Genomic DNA, 20290 nt, shown 5'->3' with positions numbered 1-20290 from the left:
TTCAAGCCAGAGTTGCCCGTTAACTTGTGCTATTGTAGGAAATAACACCTATTTAATAAAATTAGTCACATGCAACGTAAGTTGACCCAGCACCCCGATTTGTCTGTCGTGCTAATACGCCATATCGACACCCCAAATTTATCCTATACTTTATTAAGCCCTTCATTTTTTGTCATTCCGATGTTAGATTCGCTTCCATCAGGAGCATCATATAGAGTTTCTGATACCTGTTCAAATTAGAGTTACTCGTTATGCTTATACAAAATGATATTTCATGAAATTAGTGGGATACATACAACTAAGTTGACCCGAATACCATGATTACAAAAGGGCACTATTCAATGTATGTGTAGTGGAGTACTACTTTGAATTATGACCCTGACCGTTATCATGTGGAAACATGAATATATAATTCATTAGCCATCTTTCTTCTTGTCTACCATTAATTAAGAAACGTTACTCATTTTTATAAGCAAACAAACAAAGCAAAATCCAATATAAGTCTTCTCTTGTTTGTCTCTTTACATTATTTGGTTTTTCGCCAAACAAAGGAAAAAAAAAAACAGATATATAATCTGTGGAGCTCATTCTTTTATATAATCTTTCAATCTCTAAATCTCATTTCTATTTGAGCCCTTCAAAACCTCAGGTAAAATTTTCAATTAAACCCTTCAATTTCTTGTTTCTGTAATATTTTAGTCCTTGATTTGTCTTCTTCTTCTAAATCTAGGTTTTAATTTTTTGCAGAAGGGTTCAAGATTATGGAGATCGATAAAGCAATTAGTGAATGTGATGATAGAAGATTGAAAACTAAGTATAATAATGCTATTTATGTTATTAAAAGAGCACTTGCTCTTTATCCGTAAGTATATTCCAAAATATTCATCAATTTTTTTATGTATTTTTATGTGTTGTTTGTTGCTATACATTTTTTGTCAGTTAATTTAGTCAATTTGAACTGTTTTTAGTTGTGTAATTTATAGAAAGTCAATGTGAATTATTTTGAATTGTCGAATCATTGTGACTGATAGTATTTTTTTTACGTAGTTTCCATATATGTGAATTTTATTTCATGCCTGAATTCACGGTAAAAATTAAACTGTTTTGACTCTCGAAATCCGAACTGTGGACAGAAGGGTGGGGGGGGGGGTGAGTTAATTAAGTTTTCAAGTTCATAGTATTGTGATATTAGAACAAATTATTTTGTTAAGAACTTTTATATTATGCTGGTGTGAGCAATAAATACATAAAATTTCACTTTTTATTTTGATGTTATTGAATTATTAATACTCCCTCTGTTTCATAATAAGTGGTGTTTTTAGCTTATGCACACCCCCTTAAGAAATTGCTGACTCCTAGAAAATTATGAGGGTTTTTACTGATTTACCCTTAATTAATGCCAGGAAAAAGAAAAGCTACTTAATGATTCTTGATTATAAATAAGGGTAAGTTTGGAAGAATAAGATCAATTTCTTCTTGAAATCCCAAAACACCACTTATTATGGAATGGAGGGAGTAAGTTTATATTTAGTGTCGGTGCGCCACGACTGTGCCATTGACCTAGCTGAAATTTCTCAGATATTAAGGGAAGAAAATTTGGATGAGTTATTGTATTTAGATTAAATACAGAATAGGAGTAATAGTTATGTTGAGTTGACTTTTGGAAAATGGTAGATTTTGACTTTTGCAGATAGTACTCCATCCGTTCCAATTTATATGACATAGTTCGGATTTCGAGAGTTCTCAGTGAATGTAGATTCACTTTATTAATCTGTTTTAAGTTGTGTCAGTTAAAAAAAAATCAATGTGAATTATTTTGCTCTGGATGGGAGTGTAGCATATTAATCACTTTCAAGTTCACAGAATTGTGATATTAGAACAAATTATATTGTTAGAGCCTTATATTATGCTGGCTGAGCAAAAACATGCACAAAGTTTTATATGAAGTTATTAATAAGTTATACTTAGCTTGCGTGCACCTCAACTGTGCCGTTGACCTAGCTGAAATTTCTCAGATATTAAGGGAAGGATATTTGGATGAGTTATTATGCTTAGATTTGACAGAAACATGTGAAACCTAAGTTACTCGGACTCTTCGAAAGTGTTGCCATACCCGTGTACACTATTTTTGAAGGATCCGACACGCACCCAACGACATTTTAGGAGAGTCCGAGTAACTAAGTGTGAAACTAAGTCCACTATTTGAAAAGATATAAAAGTGTCGCGTAAAAATACAGAATAGTAGTAATATTTATGTTAAGTTGACTTTTGGAAAATGGTAGTCCATCCGTTTCAATTTGTTTGTAATTGGACTTGGCACGGAGTTTAAGGTACAAAGAAGACTTTTGAATCTTGCTGTCATAAACTAAAGATGTGTGTAATGTACCAAAATGCCCTTTGAATCTCATGGTCTTAATGCCATGTAGAATTTTGGGTGTAAAGATTACGAAATATAGAAAGTGGCATTCTTTTTTAAACAGACTAAAAAGGAAAGTAAGACAAACAAACTGAAATGGAGGAGTGTATTTTGTCTTTAGAGAGAGAGTGGTCCTTATTTTTCTCCTTCAAAAAATAGGCTAAAGACAGTGGGTTAGACAATACAGGAAGGAGGGACTTGCGTCTTAGGAACATGAACTGATTTGAGAGCTATATCACCATTACTCTTCCCTTTTCAGTTTCCAGTTTTTGACATTGCTTATGTCTAAGCATTTTTCAGTTTCCTCTTTTTGACATTGATTATGTCTCTCACTTAACAGTGTACAAGAGGTTGCGTTGAGCTTTAATGGAGGAAAAGATTCTACCGTAAGTTCTTTATGCGTTTCTTGGTGTTGAAGGTCTAAATAATTCGTTTTTCATTATATTTGACCAAATATATGAATTTTTGTAATTCAGGTTTTGCTTCACCTGCTGAGGGCAGGCTGTTTTCTGCATCAAGCTGAAGAAAATAATTCAGGAGGAGATGCAGCTGATGGTGGAAAGACATTCCCGATACGAACAATATATTTCGAGAGCCCATCTGCTTTCCCTGAAATCAACTCATTTACCTACGAAGCTGCATCCATGTATGCTAGTTTACCTCGACCCCTTCCCCTTCCCCTTCCCCTATGAAATTTCATACAAAGAAGCTGGTTCAACGGTGTTCTTGTATATGATGTCATTTCCTTTATTAACAATTTGACTTGATAACCCTACTCTTGCAGTTACAACATACAAATGGATATTATTAGACTTGATTTTAAATCAGGTCTAGAGGCTCTGCTAAAGGCTAATCCAATCCGAGCTATTTTTCTTGGTGTCCGAATCGGAGATCCTACTGCAGTAAATATTTAGTTAACTATTCCAACTAGTCAATAACCTTCTAAATCTAGACCAATATGATTTGTCGCTGACCACTGCTTATGGAACGTTACTTTGCAGGTAGGTCAAGAGCAATTTTCACCTAGCTCACCTGGGTGGCCACCTTTCATGAGGGTGAACCCAATTTTGGACTGGTCATACAGGTTTGACTATGCTTCATATACACTCTATACACATGCAAGAGAAGTTAATGAAATTGATTGCTCATCAAGCTGTATTATAAATTAAGCGAGTATTACAGCTAGAAAGTTATTCTTAATTATTAGCATATTGAACATTATAATGACGGATGGACAAACTAAGATTCTTCACCTGATGAAAGTAAATAATCTTTAACTTCACCATATGCAAATTGCAAATAAAAGAGGAAGTAAAGAGAAAATCTAGCGGTTCTCAATCTTACTTTTTGATGCTATAAAACATGAACTCAAGTAGGATATTAATTATCATCATACCTCACCATTTTCATGTGAAAAGAGACGACAAAAATCTTTTCTAGATTAATGTTAATATACTGTAGATATTGACATTTAAGTGAACTCCATGATTTTCATGGAAATACTGTTAGAATATTTTTTTTTTTTGGTTGTTGAAGTAAGTTGTCTGTTAGAAGTATTTATAGCGCAGAATTGGAGATTTGAAGTGCAATACTGGCTTTTAAGTCCATTGACAATCTGATTGAGGTTAAAGCTTATTTTCTGAAGGAGCATAAGAAAGCAGAGTTGTATACTTGTATATGTAGAACAGGGTTTAAATCAATTAGTCCAAAATGGAGTTAACAAGAAAATTTTAAGAGTAGACAATGGTTAACTTGAACTATCTTTTTAGTAAGTTGGTTGACTCTAATTTAGGGGAACAATTATGTACTTAAGTATTAAAGATAGCACTTTTGAGGCATTGATGCACAAAAGAGCTGCTTTTCTGATGAAATGAATGAAGAACAGGACCCCAGAAAGACAGGGTCGTAGAGATTAGGAAGGAAAAAGAGGAAGAGTTTGTTGATTATCAATCTTTTTGCTGCATACCTACAAAGGACAACGTTAATATAATATCAGGGACTGGTGTTGGTCTTTGTTTGGACTTTGGTGTTATGTTAGGGATAGGTGCTTAACAGACTCATAGGATGTTAATTGATTAAAATGCAGCAATTGACAAGCATAAGACTATTTTGCTAATGGTTCCAATCGACCACTTATCGTGATATCCGGGCCAATCCAGTGTCAAGGCATAATAGCATGTTTTCTTTTCCTTATCAGTGAATTGCACTTATAAAGAAGTGAAGGGCCAGCATATGTCCTTGGTTGGTTATCTTGATTTTCTAAAAATAGTTGCTTTCAATTGAGGGAGAAGGTGGATGGTGGAAAGAGTTAAAGAATAGAGAGATTAGGCTGAAGATGTGTCCTAGCATACCGGTCCCTCCCTCACCCATTTTAGTCAACTCATTTCTTAACAAACTATTAGCATGTGGTTGACATTTTCTTTCAATAACCCGCCCTTGTTGAATTGACTGCATCACTTATTTCACCTTGTTCATGGTTTTATATGCCTTTTCAACGGAAGGTGTTCATTTTAGCAATATTTTTCTTTGATCTGCCATGCTTCTGTGTATTTTTAATGACCTCGATCATCCATTTTACTGTTTGTTTCTCCTATTGTATGAATTAAAATAACTAACCTTCAAAGTTTGTTATGACAGAGATGTATGGGCGTTCCTATTGGTATGCAAGGTTCAGTACTGCAGTCTTTATGATCAAGGGTAATTTTCTGTTGTGTTACTTCAAAATTTATCACTTGGATCCATCATCCTGCAATTACACAGAAAAAGATGACTTAATCTTTCCCTTTAATTTTTGGGTTTTAAACTAGTATCCTTAAATTGTTGCTCTGATTAGTGCTATTCAATACTCATAAATTATACCTTTGAACTCCAACTTCCGGAGATACCCCCATTGATTTGAGCATATATTTGTTTTACTGCTCTTGTAGGTATACCTCAATCGGGAGCATTCATGATACTGTTCCTAATGCACTTTTGTCCACGAGGAACTCCGACAGTAATGAAGAGAAGTTTAAACCTGCCTATTTACTCGCTGATGGAAGATTGGAAAGAGCTGGAAGAGCAAAGAAGAACTCTTCTGCGGTTTGTGGGAAATTGTCTTCTATTAGCAACGGACTGAAAATGGAGAATTTGAATTCCGGTAGCATGCTTACTGCCTCGATTATTACTGTGGGGGATGAAATTTTGTAAGTTATTGTTGCTTGACATTTGTTTTTGATGATCCTTGTATCATGCTGACATGCTCTTCTAAGTGGCTTTTTCTCGTTATATGATAACTTTTGTTGAATTTATGCCATATATTGTCTTCTAGTTTGTTTCGTCTTTTTAATTTTCAATTGATCTGTCATGATACATATTCTATTTGCTGGTTCTTTGTGATCAGATATTATTGAACTTGAGAGTATTTATTATAAGTAAGTAAGTTGTTGAATCTGAACGTACTTTAGTTGTTCTTGAAACACACTGAATCTAGATTTCCTGCTAGCAAATCAAATTTCTGCAAGCACATAGTTCTCCCTAAGCCAGCAATCTGAGCTCATCTTTGAAAAAGTTATCCTCAACTATAGAGGAAATTTCCCCCTTTAAATTAAATTTTCAGTCTACAATCCAGAAGGAATGCAACGATCATATTGTGAACTGTGAATTGTAAAGGACATTGACATCTCATATTACAAAACTTCATTTGAAATTTTCTGTTCTTTATCTGGTTAAATGGATATAATTTTCCTAAAGGCATTTAGTCAAGACAGGGACTTGAGGGGCAGAGGCCTTGGGTTCTTTGATGTGTGTCGTTAATAGTTTTTGACATACTTTTTGGTAACCAGATGGACATGAGGAGACACTGTCAAATTTCTGTGCTTTTGTCAATGCTGATGTTTTCTCTGATTGGTATACTATGTCGATAGGAAAAGTTTGCTATGCGGTTAAGTGTAATGCAAAATATAGTCTAAGTTTACCATGCGGTTAAGTGTAATGCAAAATATAGTCTTTCTTTTCAGTTTGCTCTATGTTAAAGTCTGCCATTTGAGGAGAGAACTAATAAATTTGGAGACAAGTGAATATATATTCGTTCTGAACCTAAAATCTAATATTTTTTTTGACACTGGTAACCGTATCCTAAAATCTAATATTTGTTGCTCTCTGATTCTGCTTGCTTATCATATATCTTTCTCGTGGTTCCATAGCTCAGGTTTGGCACTGTAGAGGACAAGTTGGGTTCTATGTTGTGTAAGAAGCTCCACTCTATTGGTTGGGCAGTGTCGCGAGTTACTGTCACTCGAAACGATGTAAGTAATATGTATTTGGAAGCCTTTGCAATGCCTACTTGAACTGTTCAAACAGTTAAAAGAAGAGTCCTAAGCTAGAAATAAAAATCTCACATTTTCTAATTGGAAATATCTCCCTAGTTATTGGAAAAGAGTCATTGGAAAAGCCAATTGTTAGCTATAATAGTCCATTGTAATTGCTTTCCTTAAGCGGCATCTTTTTCCTTTATTTCCACCTTGATAGTTCAACGTTTGAGGAACCTTAAACATTTGTAATTTGAATTTTATTTTAGTCCCTATTTGTAACCTCATCCTCCCAATTTCAGATAGATTCTGTAGCCGAGGAAGTAGAGAGATGGAAGTCCACAGATGATATGGTAAGTATTTATCAATATGGATTATATTGTGGACCAGTTTGCAAATAGTTTTGTATGTCTGTACTCGTTGGTGATAAAATTTTGCCTGCTTCTTTAAGCATAAGGTTTTCAAATTGTTGTCCTCCTACAGGTATTTCTATTTGGTGGGATCGGCCCATTGCATTCAGATGTGACTGTAGCTGGAGTTGCAAAAGCTTTTGGTGTTCGCATGGTACATAATATGGATTTGCCCACTCTTTCTTTTCAAACATCAAATTTAGATTACGATGGTAAAGTCACGTAAATAGTTTATTGGTAAATGTATTTGATGCATAGATGTCTATATTTATGTGTTTTTATAGCTGCGTATATTGTTTTCAATTATAGTTTTAATATTATGTAAACACAACTATAATCTGTTAAATACTCTCAAATATTCAGAACTCTCTTAAAATTTTAATCCTTGTGTCATTCTGCATGTTTAACAGACTATTTGTGAAATATTTTTTGGATATGTTATTTGATATTCCGCTTTTTGGCTGATGTTTCAGTGTCAAATCTTTCTGTTGCTTTCTTTTACAGGCTCCTGATGAAGAATTTGAAGAACATCTGAGGCACCTCATAGGAGAAAAATGCTCTGGTGACAAGAACGAGGTTAGAGCTTTTCTTTAAAGTAATACTGTAGGCAAGAATGATATAGCATCCTCGTACCTGTGACGATAGAGTAAGTTTGGTGCTTCAGTCTTACCTTCTGATGCACTGGTATTAAGAAATTTCTCCTTACATTCTGTTTTGAGTTGATTGGAAGGTAAAAGGTATAATAACTTGGGATCCGCTTGAACTTGGCTCAGTTTATTCAGTGCATACTTAAACTATTGGTAGTCTTATTTACCCCGTTGGACTTGACAATTAGACGCCATCGATCCCTTGGATGATCTCACTCGATGAAAGGCGAGAAACACATACCAGCCACATGGAATATTTTTGTCAAATTTGACCAAAGGAGAGACCCAGCTTGGGCTTATGAAAGCAAAGTCAATGATTAAAGCAAAGATCCTAACAAATCTACAAGCTGTTCTGCTTCTTCTATACCTTTCTCTTTACATCAAAAATAAAATACGATACAGTTCCACTTAACTTTCTGAATGGAACTGGACCTATCTTCAAAACTTCTACTAGTCCTCTCTCTCCACACAGTCCACCAGATGCAATGTCGAATTATCCTCCACCAGATCTTCTAACTCTTGCTTCTCCTCTTTTGATCCAACAACTCAAAAAAAAAAAAAAAAGTCTGCAGTGTTATGCTCAGGCAAAAAGCTCTCTGGTCCACTTTGTCTCTGTGATAATGAAAAAGAATGGTGCCAAATATATATCTGAGCTGTGAATCTGCAGTGCAAAAAAAAAAAGATTGACTATTTGTCTCTTTTGGTTTGCCACATGATAGACATCTGGAAACAATAATTAGCCCCTTTCTCTTCAGAACTTCATGTGTCAAACTGATATATAGCCCTTTTCTGGCACCTGTTAGAACAAATGAATTAGTGCAAGGAATATAAAAAGCATTTTACCTTAGTTGGTGCTGGATTTTCCATAGATTTCTCCACAAACTTTGCTTGGAGATATCACTTTCCTAAGTACTACAGGATGAATTAGTCTTTTCAGATGTGTTTCATGCATTTACTGAGATGATAACATGCATCTCAGTAACTGCAGTTTGAAATTATGCAACATCCAAAAAAAAAAAAAAAAAAATATATATATATATAAAAGTAGACATGTATCAGTGTTATCAAAAGCGAAAAGTGCAAAAAATCTATTAAAGGTCAGACTTTTTTCCTCTTAAAAGAGCTTTGAAGCAAAGGAACCAAACTCATATAAAGCATGGGCTTTAATGAAAAGAGGCGCAATGGTGCAAAAATACAAATATATATGTTTAGTCGAAGACTAATAATAATAAGCATGAATAACAAATATATGGACAAAGAAATTGTAAAAACATTATGATAAAGTGAAATATCAATTATCTTGTGTCATCTCTTCAAGAGAGGCTCATTGGCAAGGAATAGTATGTCTTAGAGCCTTGATGATGACTCACTGTGCTTGGAACCTATGCAGTGAAGCGCACATAAAGCGAGGCGAAGCGCTCAACGTGTTTTGAGCCTCGCTTCAGGGCTTAAGAGCGCTTTAAGCACGCCTTTGACAACACTGATATATATATATATGCAACATCTTTGTGGCCCCTGAACTGATTTTGTTAGAACAAATGAATTAGTGCAAGGAATATAAAAATACTTATTGATAAATTTCTTTTGTCATTGGATGTATGATTATATTTGTGAACAAATGATTATATTTGTGAACAATTTTAGCTACATTATCAGAGTACCACTCACAGTTAAACTGTTGTTTCTTTTCCTATTCCAGATGGCGCTGTTGCCTGAGGGTATTACAGAATTGTTGCATCATGAGCAGCTGCCTGTGCCTTTGGTATGTTGGCCATTATCTGAAATATGATGGTTGTTTTTAAGTTCTTTCTCTAGCTATGTTGCTTTCTATATCTCTGAGAATATATAATGCTATCCAACTTATGCACTGAATCAATTCTAATTTATACTTACTTGAAAGTATCCAACAAAAAACATCCAAACAGTCTGAATGTATCAAGCTAAAAATCATTTTTTTTTTTTTTTTTTTTTGTATATATATAATATATATATATATAAAGAATAGTTACTGTTGTAGTAGAGCTATCCAGTTGGGTCGACATGGCTAAATCATTTTATTGGTGAAATTGTCAATGTCTTCTTTTGACAAGTCGAAACATCTATTAAATGCTTGTTGCAGCTAGCAGACTTTTTCCCTCATAATAAAAGAGCTATATTTGAAGCAAAGGAACCAGCCACACATATAAAATGCATATTTCTCGTTTCGATATTTATAGTTTGGTTGGTATAGTTCTTTGTCATTAATTGTCTTGTCTTGATAAAAATACTACTTACATCCAGCCAATGATGTTCTTTAAATCTGACACTATTACATCCGACTAGGCCAAAAGATACAATTCTTCAGCTTTCCTCCTCTAGTTTTTCTGTTAACATGAGGGGGCTTGAGTGTTGGGACTTGTTTAGTTTTAACTGCATGCGTACTTTTTGCTTGTGTCACTGCAGTCATTATCTAAAATATAGATCTTCTAAAGACTCTTCCTCTTGTTGCTAAGGTTTGGCCAGCAATTTTTTTGAATCTGACTCTATACATCTGAATAGGCATGTGACACTCAAGAATTTTACCACACAAAATTCTCTAAACCTTCTCTTCTACTTTCTTTTTCTCTTGATTTTTCTCTCTTTGGGATGTGTTGCAATTTGGTGTGTTTAGCAAATTTCATTCTTGATATTTTTCATTGGTGACTGCACTTGACAATTTGCCAAATACAAGGAAGATGTTTTCTTCCTTTGTTTTCTTCCTCAAAACAAGGGAAGTGTTTTCTTCCCTAAAATAAGGGATGGACCCAACATTATTTGCCTTTGGAAGGTAAAAAGCTGATCACTGATAGTGAACCTACCTTGTCTTTGCCTCGATTTCCTTCTTTGTTCTTTTCCCTCTCGAATCTTTTAATTTCATGGGGCCGTTTAATGCCTTACCATGTTCCTGGTTGATGCCTCTTACCTATTTGTTTAAGATACTTGTATTAGAAGGTTTTTGACCATGTGCATTACCTGTGTAGATCAAGTGCCATAATGTGATTGTTCTCACTGCAACAAATGTTGTAGAGTTGGATCGGCAATGGGATTGTCTGATTGAATTGGCAAAATGTAATGGGATCCTGGAGCTGATGGATCCATTTGTATCAAAATGCTTCGCAACAACTCTTTCTGATGTGAGTTATCAGTAACCCTTAGATATAAGAGAATGTTTTTTGTTGGGCATCAATCTGATTCCATCTGTCACATGTACATATGTAGAACCAATATTTATATCTTCATGGTGGATTGCTCATAACCAATTGTACTGTGTATGGAAAGCATTTGGAAGCTGGTAACTGAATAAAACAGCTCTTCTAGAAAGATTAATCCTAGTTGAAGTTTTAGGCATTAGTAAAGGCATATACAGTTTTATCTGATCATGGAAATACATGTGCGTCTATCTCATCATTACAGATACCTATTGTAACAATATAACTATTTGTTCATCAATATCATTCCTAGTAATTAACTTCCTGGATAACCTTCTAGAATAGTTGGCTGCAGTTCATTTCTTCTGTGGTTTGTTTTCTTCATTTTGAGTGGGTCATTATGGCTAATCACTTAGCGGTATTTTTCCCCACTACTGTTAGTATTTAGTTTCGGTTATGAGACATAATGTCATTACAAATGGTTATTTACTCTTTCGTATTTTTCCCCACTGCATAATCATTATGCGTTACACTACTCTTTCGTATTTTTTCCCACTGCATAATCATTATGCGTCACTCTGTATTGCAGGTTGAAATTGCTCAACCTCTGTCCAAGCTTTGCGCTCAGTTTCCTGATCTTTACATTGGTAAATCATTTGTTTGCTCAGCTGCCCGCCCAACATTTCCCTCCTTCCTGTTATATTAACTTTTACCTCTTTTATTGGATATGAAGGAGGCTATCGGAAATCAAGAGGAGGACCTCTTATAATCACATTTGAAGGGAAGGTAATGACCTCTTGCTCAAGATATCAATTAGGACATGGTTTTGAAGTTTTTTTTTTTAAAAAAAAAGTTAAATGGATTTGTGTGTTGCTGTGTAGGATATATCAAGAATAGAAGCTGCTTCTCGGTCATTGTGCGAGACATTTCACCCTGCTGCATTCTCCAAAATTGAGTGACCATCCTAGTTGCCCTGGTTGTTGCTCTTGGCTTGCATATCCAAGTTATATGGGCCTAAAATGGCCTCTAGATCATGGACTTACAAATGCTAAAAAGGAGATCAAAGGTTTAAAGACTGCCGGGACAATGAAGGAGAGAAGGATGGATTCACCAGAAAAAAGGAAAGAAAAGAAAAAAAAATGATCAAGAGAAAATAATGGGCTCAAAATGGAAAGAGAATGGAGTAGCTTTAATATCAGCTCAACTGCAACTCTAATGCCAATATTGACTATTTCATCCAGTTTAAGACACAATTACTTGAAGCTTATTGAAACTCTGGGATCAAACAGCCTTTCTGTTACACAGTAACTCTTATATTCTGTACTAGCAGTTTATCATCTGCAATGTACTTTTTTACATTATGTTACTATCTGTCACTTTCTTAGCTCCTTGTGAAGCACCTCCTCGGTTTTTTAACGTCTGCTTATATTTAATACTTCGGTCGACTCTGTTGAATCATCTCATTTCTCATCGAAAGAAGAGTATTATTTTATAAGGATAAAAGTTGAAAATCTAAGTTTTCTCTGTCATTTTGTTAGCTCAAAGCTGTGTATACACAATAGACTTCCATTTGTTTTTGTACATTGGAAAAACAAACTACATAAAGATCTTAAAATCGTTCATAAGCAATGGGGTTTAAGTCCGCTAGGAGAAGAAACTCTAATGAGGTTTAAGTCCGCTAGGAGAAGAAACTCCAGAGTATTAAAAGTCTTTTCATAGTACATGCATCAGAATTGGCAAATTTCCTACTAAGAATGATTGCCTACTATGAATTGTTGCATTTCACCTTTCATCTCAACCAAACTGAACCCTGGAGTTTTATGTATACCTGAAGTTTTCATCTTCTTCCTTACCTTTTCAGCATCAAGCCACCTATTTTCTGCAACATACATGTTGGAGAGAAGAATGTACTGCCCCGAGTGATATGGGTCCATTTGAGTCACAATCTTGGCTATCTTTTCACCCATTTGAACCTCCCCGTGCGTTCGACAAGCTCCCAATAAGGCACCCCATATGCCAGCGTCAGCCTTTTCAGGTATATTTTGAATAAACATCTCTGCTTCTTTAAGCAAACCGGCCCGGCCAAGAAGATCCACCATACAACCATAATGCTCAAATCTTGGTGTAATGCCATGTACTTTACTCATAGCATTGAACAACCATTTACCTTCTTTTACTAAACCTGCATGACTACAAGCACATAGAACACCTAAAAATGTTATCTCATTAGGCTTTATTCCCTCATCACACATTTGATGAAAGAACATAAGAGCTTCACTTGCAAGACTGTTCATTGCTAGTCCGACGATCATTGTTGTCCAAGCCAACACTGATTTTCTCGGTATCGTGTGAAATACTCTAAGAGCTTTCTCAGGATCACCACACTTGCTATACATATCCAACAAGGCGACCTGGACTTCTTCCTCCTTTATGTTAAGTTTTTCCATGAAGGAGTGAATGGCTTCACCGACACGTAGTACACCTGCACAGTGGCAAAACCAGAAAATTCTATAAGGATGTTCAAGATTCAATATATATGTATAAAAAGTGATTATTGACTTATAGACCAACACACAAACACACACACAGTGATTTTTTTATGAAGGGTTTTCAACTGACCACCCTTCACTCTATGCAGCTATGCCACTACTAACCTGCATATCCACACACTGAGAACAACCCGACTAATGTAATCCGATCTGGTTTCAATCCAAACCCGAGCATTTCCATTAGCATCTCTAAGGACTTCATATACTTCTTGTTCTGACTACAGCCAACAATCATAGTGTTCCATGAGACTAAATCTCTCTCTGGCATTGCTCGAAAGATCGTCTCTGCTGAAATCATGTCACCCGCCTCAGAATACCCATTAAGCATGACATTCCAAGCAGTAGTATCTTTATTAGGCATCTGATTAAAAACAACACTAGCTCTTTCTAGTTCACCCTTTTGTATAAAACCATCAAGAATTGAAGTCCACGCGAAAACTGTCTTCATCTCCATCCTATCGAACAACTTCCCAGCCGACTCCGTATCTCCAAACTTAGCATACATATCAATCAACCCATTCCCAAGATTTTCACTAATGTCTATTCCTTTCTTTATTATATACAAATGAATCAACTTACCCAAGCCAAAATCTTCAAATTTCAAGCAAGATGAGACAAGTCCAAGAAGTGTAACCGAGTTAGGCTCAACCCCATATCGACACATCTCGTTAAATGCATCCATAACCTCATCAAAACAACCATTTTTACCCAAATCATCAATGATCACATTCCAAGAAACTACATCTCTTTCAGGCATTTCATCGAACAGTTTCATAACCTCATTTGAAAAAACCCCAAAACTTGCATACATATGTAAAAGTGAATTTGCTATATGAAGGTCCATAACATGCCCAAATTTAATAACAGAACAATGCAATGTTTCACCAAAAATATAATCTTTAGTCCTACACAATGCTTTAATTACAAAAGGGTAAGTATAATTATTAGGTAAAAAACCATATTGCAACATTTTAACATAAAAAGACATTGCTTTAGTTGGATTGGATTATTAAGGTTAGAATCAGCATAGCCTCTAATCATAGTATTAAACATGAAAGTATTAGGTGAATTAATTTGGTTAAAAATTAAGTGGGCATATGCTAAATTTCCATTTTTAGAAAGTGCAGTAAAATAAAGAATGGCACTTAGGAAAAGGGTATTATTGGAAAGTCCATTTGTGATGAAATGTGCATGAAATTTCATTAGATGTTTTATGTTTTTGCAGTTTTGTATAAGAAAAAGATGTGGATGGACAGATAGTTTTAGAAGTTTTGTGATGGTTGTTGAACACATGGTGTCTATTAGCCTGTTTGGCTAAATTCTGCTTTAACAACTTGTTTGTATGGTTGTTACCTAATTGTATTTTATTGCATTATGAATTGTTAGCCTGTTTTGGCTAAATTCTGCTTTAACAACTTGTTTGGATGGTTGTTACCTAAATGTATTTTATTGCATTGTATTATCCGTTTAAATACAATGTTTGTTTTGTTTTATCGTTGTTACATAAATGTCGTGTCTTTAAATTTAATGAGGAAAACTCGTTTTATGGTGTGAATGTCGTGTTGATTTGTCTACTCTTTTTTCTTCTCATTTTATCTTTGCTTATATCTAATAATTCTATTTTATCGTTTACCCTGCCTTTTTATAGTAATGTTAACCCGTACCTACTTTTCTTGTAGGTTTATCTTTCAATTTGCTGACATGAGACATTATGTAACGAGGGGATACGATACAATCCAACGTTGTGTTCATTAAGACAATATAGTAATACAATACAACACAATCTTTTATATAACACGCTACATTATGAAACATGTGAAACAACCATCTAAACAAGGTGTGTTTTGTCAAGAGTACTTGTAGGAAAAATACTTTTAAAGATTAACGATTTGTGTTTGGCTAATCAATTTGAATTCTTTTTGGTCAATATTAAAGCAGACAAAGGCTCAAAAGTGCTTCATATTCAAAATTTAAGACTTACTTGTTTGGCCTAGCGGCTAAAAACTACTTTTCTTGAGAAGTGTTTTTTTTTTAAAGTGTTTTTTTAAAATAAGCTTTTGATGAGAAGCAGTTTGTGTTTGGCTAATTCATTTGACAAATGCTTTTGACTGCTTCTAATAAGCAGATTATATTTGACTAATCTTCTTCAAAAAGTGCTTTTGAGAGTCAAATTAAGAAAAAGGACAAGTATCAATAAATGTTTACTATCCATATTATGTTACAGAGAGAAGTTATTTTAAATACTATCTATTATGAAATTCTTTAATTAAGTTTTTACTTTTAACTAATCAAAATCTAAAAGTACACATCAAATTTTTTAATTAATATAATACATAAATAAATAAAATATAAATTAAATATTGATATATTATCAACACGATGATTTAAATATACTGAATTAAATTTAAAATCATTCCACAATTCAACACAAAAATAAGTAGAATCTGTCATACATCACGAAGATTCTTAATGATTTCACCCCTAATAGATTAATGAGGGATATACATGTAAATATATATTTATGGTAGGGATATTTTTATCTTGAAGAAAATTAATTTCTGCTTTTTTCAAGAAGCAGAATTTTTTTGCATCTCCCCAACTGCAGAAAAACTGCTTCTGCTTCTATTTAAAAGCAGTTTTACTAATTGACCAAACACCTCAAGCATCCAAAAAAAGTGCTTCTACTAAAAAAAAAGCTCTTTTAGTCTGAAAATCGCTACGCCAAAGATGCTCTTAATCAAACTTGCAACAGTGGTGATTATAATGTTGAAAACCCTTAATTAGTTAGGGATGCCAAAAAGGTTATTTTACGCCTTAAATAATATTTCCTTCGGATAAAAAGAGTGTCCACGAGGCCTTATCTTTTTTGTTCAAAATGAGTGTTCACTTGCCAAATTAAGAGAGAATTAGTCTTATTTTTTTAGATTTGTCCTTAAGTTTTAAGCACCAAATTCCAATACCTATTTGATTAAGAATAGTTTAGTCAAATTACCTATTTTCTTAAAGGGTGTGTAAATAATTATTTTAAAAAATACAGGGTTTTTTTAAAGTACTTTTCATAAAAATTCTTTTCGGCTAAAACGATAGGTGTTCCGGATCGAGCTCGATTAATTTAAAAGTACTGCAGGTTCCCATGTCATAAAAAAATAAAAAAAAACTAAGTGGTCACTCTTTTTTAAAAATGTGCAAATTCTATGTTTATTTTTTCTCTATATAAAAATACTTTATACCAAAAAACCGTACCGAAGTTTTTAATACCGCGGTTTTGGTAATTTGGTATGGTATTTTTTTAAATTTTCTTTGGTATTCGGTATGGTATTTGGTATTTATAAAATAGATACGAGATACCGTATACCATACCGAAGTTTATACTACATATATACAATCCATATATATTATATTTTTTTAAATATATAGACAGTTTTCGTGAAAAAATACATCACATCTCATTTAATGCCAAAAATAGAAAATTGTACCATCAAAGCTAAAGTTTTAAATGATCAAATTTTAATACCTATTTAATTTGTCTTTGCTATTTTTTCAATACATCAAATTATCTATTTTTGAATGAAATTTTTTTAAAAAAATACTAAAGATTATGCTTAATTTTGGCTAATGTTGTTTAGACTTTAAAACTTTATACTCTATCGTGATTCAAATATCCGTTGTGTAATTGATTAACGACGAGGGGGAACTTTCTTTTAAATATGTCTATTTGTGTATGGTGTTAGTTTATATAAAATGCATAATCCTTTATTTGAGTATATATTAAGTCGAAGTCAAATAAACTATAGTTCCGAGATTACCGTACCGTGAAATACCGAAACCGAACTTTAAAAATACCGAACCATACCAATTAGTTAATGGTAAAAAAAAAAAAAAAAAAATACCGTACCATACCGTTATAAGTGCCCACCCCTTATATACAATGCACTTGATTCAACGCAAAGTTAAAAAATAAAAAAATAAAATCTATTCCAAAATAAGTCATAAATATTTATATAATAATAAATTAATTTTTATTTATAATAAACTTTAAAATTTAAGTTAATTATTTTGAAAACTATTCCTATCCTACTATTTATAATTCACAGTTGAGCTGCTTGACCAGCCTGTTTCCTCTATCTTGTGTGTTTGGCTTCTACATCACCATACTTGTGAACTGGTTAGTTTGCACTTTATAGCCTCTTTTTTCTTTCATTTATTTTAAATTTTTGGTTTGTCTATTTAAATTAAGGCCCTAAATTTTTGTATTCTAAATTGCTACTTGCCATCGATACTTTAATTAACTTTCATTTTTATGTGGCTAAGTGTTGTAAACTCCAAAAATTTAATTTTCATGCGTAGTTTAGTTCTGTTTGGGAATTGAAAGGTGAAGAAAAGGATGTAGTTGAAGTTGCATATGAAGTGTTTGATGAAAGTCCTAAACAAACTTTGGCTTGATTTATTAGAACTAGGAAGTTTATACTCCTTCCGTCCCAATTTGTGTGTCTCTTTCCTTTTTAGTTGGCCCAAAAAGAATGACGCATTTCTATATTTAGTAAAAACAACAACATACCCAGTGTAATCCTACAAGTGGAGTCTGGGGAGGGTGGTGTGTATGCTCGGCTCAAGCAAATCATATCAAAATCAAGTATGGAAATTAAATACAGTAGTGAAGAAATCATGCTAAAAGACAATGGAGAAGAAAACAATAGTAACAAATAATAATACGATAACCGAAGCAAAGGAAACAAAGATAAGATAGTAGGAGAGTAACAATAACAATACTGATAAGGGAAACTAGACAACGCTCGACTAACTACTAACCTTCTACCCTAATCCTCAACCTCTATATCCTCTTATCTAGGGTAATGTCAGGTAAGTTGCAGGTGTACCTATCTATATTTAGTAACAATTTAAAATTCTCATTTTACCCTTAATAAGATGATTTATAGCCACACAAATATTTATAGCCCGTTACACCCTAGGTGTGGCTTAGTGGTCAGTGAAGTGAGTTGAGCTGCTTGAGCATCATGAGGTCTCAGGTTCAATTCCCAGCAAAGACAAAAACATTAGGTGATTTCTTTCCATCTATTTTTGCCTTGGTGGACAGGATTACCTGGTACCTATTGCTGGTGGGAGGGCTTGGACACCACGGTTATTAGGAAAAAAATAAAATAATATATATATATATGGCTTATTTTATATCACAAGCTTCAAAAGTCTTTTTTTCTTTCTTAAACTCCGTGCCCTGTCAAACACAATTACGTAAATTGGGACGGAGGGAGTATTGCCTAACGCGTAAAATGTTTCCTGAGATAAGCAGTAAATGACTGGAAATAGGACCCGAGATGTATATCACATGCATTACAGTTGAAGCATTTTAAAAGGTGGGATCATTTCATCACTAATGTAGAGTATGTTGCATCGATTAGTTACTTTATATATCGATGGGATACAATTAAAATAAGCACGTAAATTGTGGCTTCTTAGCTCTATATGAAGTATGGGCAGTGTTGATGTTCTTTCTGGATGTCTGCTGAGTATAGACTTCTAAATGTCACTAAGGGTGTGTTTGGTATGAACGAAAATGTTTTCTTGGAAAACAAGTGATTTCCTACTTATTTTCGTGTTTGGTAAGTAAGCAAAAAATTATTATGCCAAGAGCATTTTTATGTATAACAAAACACTACGATGGGGTTTTTTTGGGGGGGGGGGGGATGGTTAAGGGTTGGGGGTGTTGAGTGGGTGGGAGGAGACAGTGAACTTGGAATATCACTTATAGAACTTGTTTTCTCTATTTCCATTAGGAAAGTCATTTTTCTCAGGAACTTATTTTTCTAGGGAAAAACAAGACATTTACCAACCAAACATTGGAAAATTGGAAAGCATTCCTCCATACCAAACACACCCTAAAGCTGAGAGTTTTTCTGCTAATATTTTTAACAACTGACCAAATTTGTTGATGTTGGCAACGTCAGTCCCTTCCCCAAAGAGACTCGTAAAAATGGCAGTGAGTTTGAGTCTTGTTGGAGCATTCAAAGGACTCTCTTTATCTTCCAATTCATCCTCTTCTTTCCTCCGCGGTGACTTTGCTTCTCTTCCCGTTGCTCCCAAGTTCTCCGTTTCATTCCCGTTGAGATCTCCTCTGACAATTGAGTCTGCCCACAAGAAAGGAGCAGGTAGCACTAAGAATGGTCGAGATTCTCCTGGACAGAGACTTGGTGTCAAGATTTTTGGTGACCAAGTCGCCAAACCCGGTTCTATAATCGTTCGCCAGCGCGGTACAAAGTTCCACCCAGGAAAGAATGTTGGACTTGGCAAGGATCACACAATCTTTTCTTTGATTGATGGACTAGTCAAATTTGAGAAGTTTGGGCCTGATAGAAAAAAGATAAGTGTTTATCCACGTGAGGTGCAACCTGAAAACCCCAACAGCTATAGAAACCGAAAGAGAGAGTCCTTCAGATTACAGCGTGAACGTAGAAAGGCACGAAGAGAGGGTGTCATCCTTCAGCCTCAGTTGGTACTTGCTTCTGCTGCTGAATCCTCTGAGGATAATCCCAGTCCCACTTGCTGATATTGGTCTTTTCGGTGTTTAAACATTCTGTTGTAATTTTGGTTATTACTAGTAGTGACTTGGGAACATATATAGGTCACAGTTCTACATTATGCTTCTGTCATTGATGTCTTTGTTTGTAAACAGTTTCGTCGTCCTTGCTCTGGTTGTCATGATGATTTGATATGAATACCAACTATAGAAAACTGTCTTTTAGTATTGTTGCACTGTTGTTTCCTGGGTGTTGTTTCTGTCAACTGCACATTAATTT

At 34.3% G+C, this 20290-nt stretch overlaps 3 protein-coding genes across 3 annotated transcripts; 2 read left to right on the top strand and 1 right to left on the bottom strand.

Annotated features, from left to right (window-relative positions):
- The first annotated feature begins 481 nt into the window (after window positions 1-481).
- On the top strand, window positions 482-12377 carry LOC132057348 (uncharacterized). Its single transcript, XM_059449912.1, has 17 exons — window positions 482-649; window positions 748-862; window positions 2757-2802; window positions 2893-3062; window positions 3201-3318; window positions 3418-3500; window positions 5054-5113; window positions 5344-5601; window positions 6606-6702; window positions 7008-7058; window positions 7189-7269; window positions 7620-7691; window positions 9462-9524; window positions 10762-10914; window positions 11519-11576; window positions 11663-11715; window positions 11811-12377. Exons 2-17 carry the CDS (start codon window positions 762-764, stop codon window positions 11886-11888), a joined length of 1542 nt encoding a protein of 513 aa, XP_059305895.1. The 5' UTR covers window positions 482-649; window positions 748-761; the 3' UTR covers window positions 11889-12377.
- A 262-nt stretch (window positions 12378-12639) lies between these two features.
- On the bottom strand, window positions 12640-14779 carry LOC132057347 (pentatricopeptide repeat-containing protein At4g21065). The gene is made up of 2 exons (XM_059449911.1): window positions 13584-14779; window positions 12640-13411 (listed from the first exon to the last, which is right to left on the bottom strand). The coding sequence occupies exons 1-2, from the start codon at window positions 14464-14466 to the stop codon at window positions 12678-12680; spliced, it is 1617 nt and encodes a 538-aa protein (XP_059305894.1). The 5' UTR covers window positions 14467-14779; the 3' UTR covers window positions 12640-12677.
- A 2733-nt stretch (window positions 14780-17512) lies between these two features.
- On the top strand, window positions 17513-20138 carry LOC132057344 (large ribosomal subunit protein bL27c). The gene is made up of 2 exons (XM_059449908.1): window positions 17513-17643; window positions 19442-20138. Exon 2 carries the CDS (start codon window positions 19468-19470, stop codon window positions 20038-20040), a length of 573 nt encoding a protein of 190 aa, XP_059305891.1. The 5' UTR covers window positions 17513-17643; window positions 19442-19467; the 3' UTR covers window positions 20041-20138.
- The last annotated feature ends 152 nt before the right edge of the window (window positions 20139-20290 follow it).

The sequence above is a fragment of the Lycium ferocissimum genome, chromosome 5, assembly GCF_029784015.1.
Source record: "Lycium ferocissimum isolate CSIRO_LF1 chromosome 5, AGI_CSIRO_Lferr_CH_V1, whole genome shotgun sequence".
NCBI classification, from domain to species: Eukaryota; Viridiplantae; Streptophyta; class Magnoliopsida; order Solanales; family Solanaceae; genus Lycium; species Lycium ferocissimum.
The sequence above is the reverse complement of the archived record's forward strand: the minus strand, read 5'-3'. Positions and strand labels throughout refer to the sequence as shown.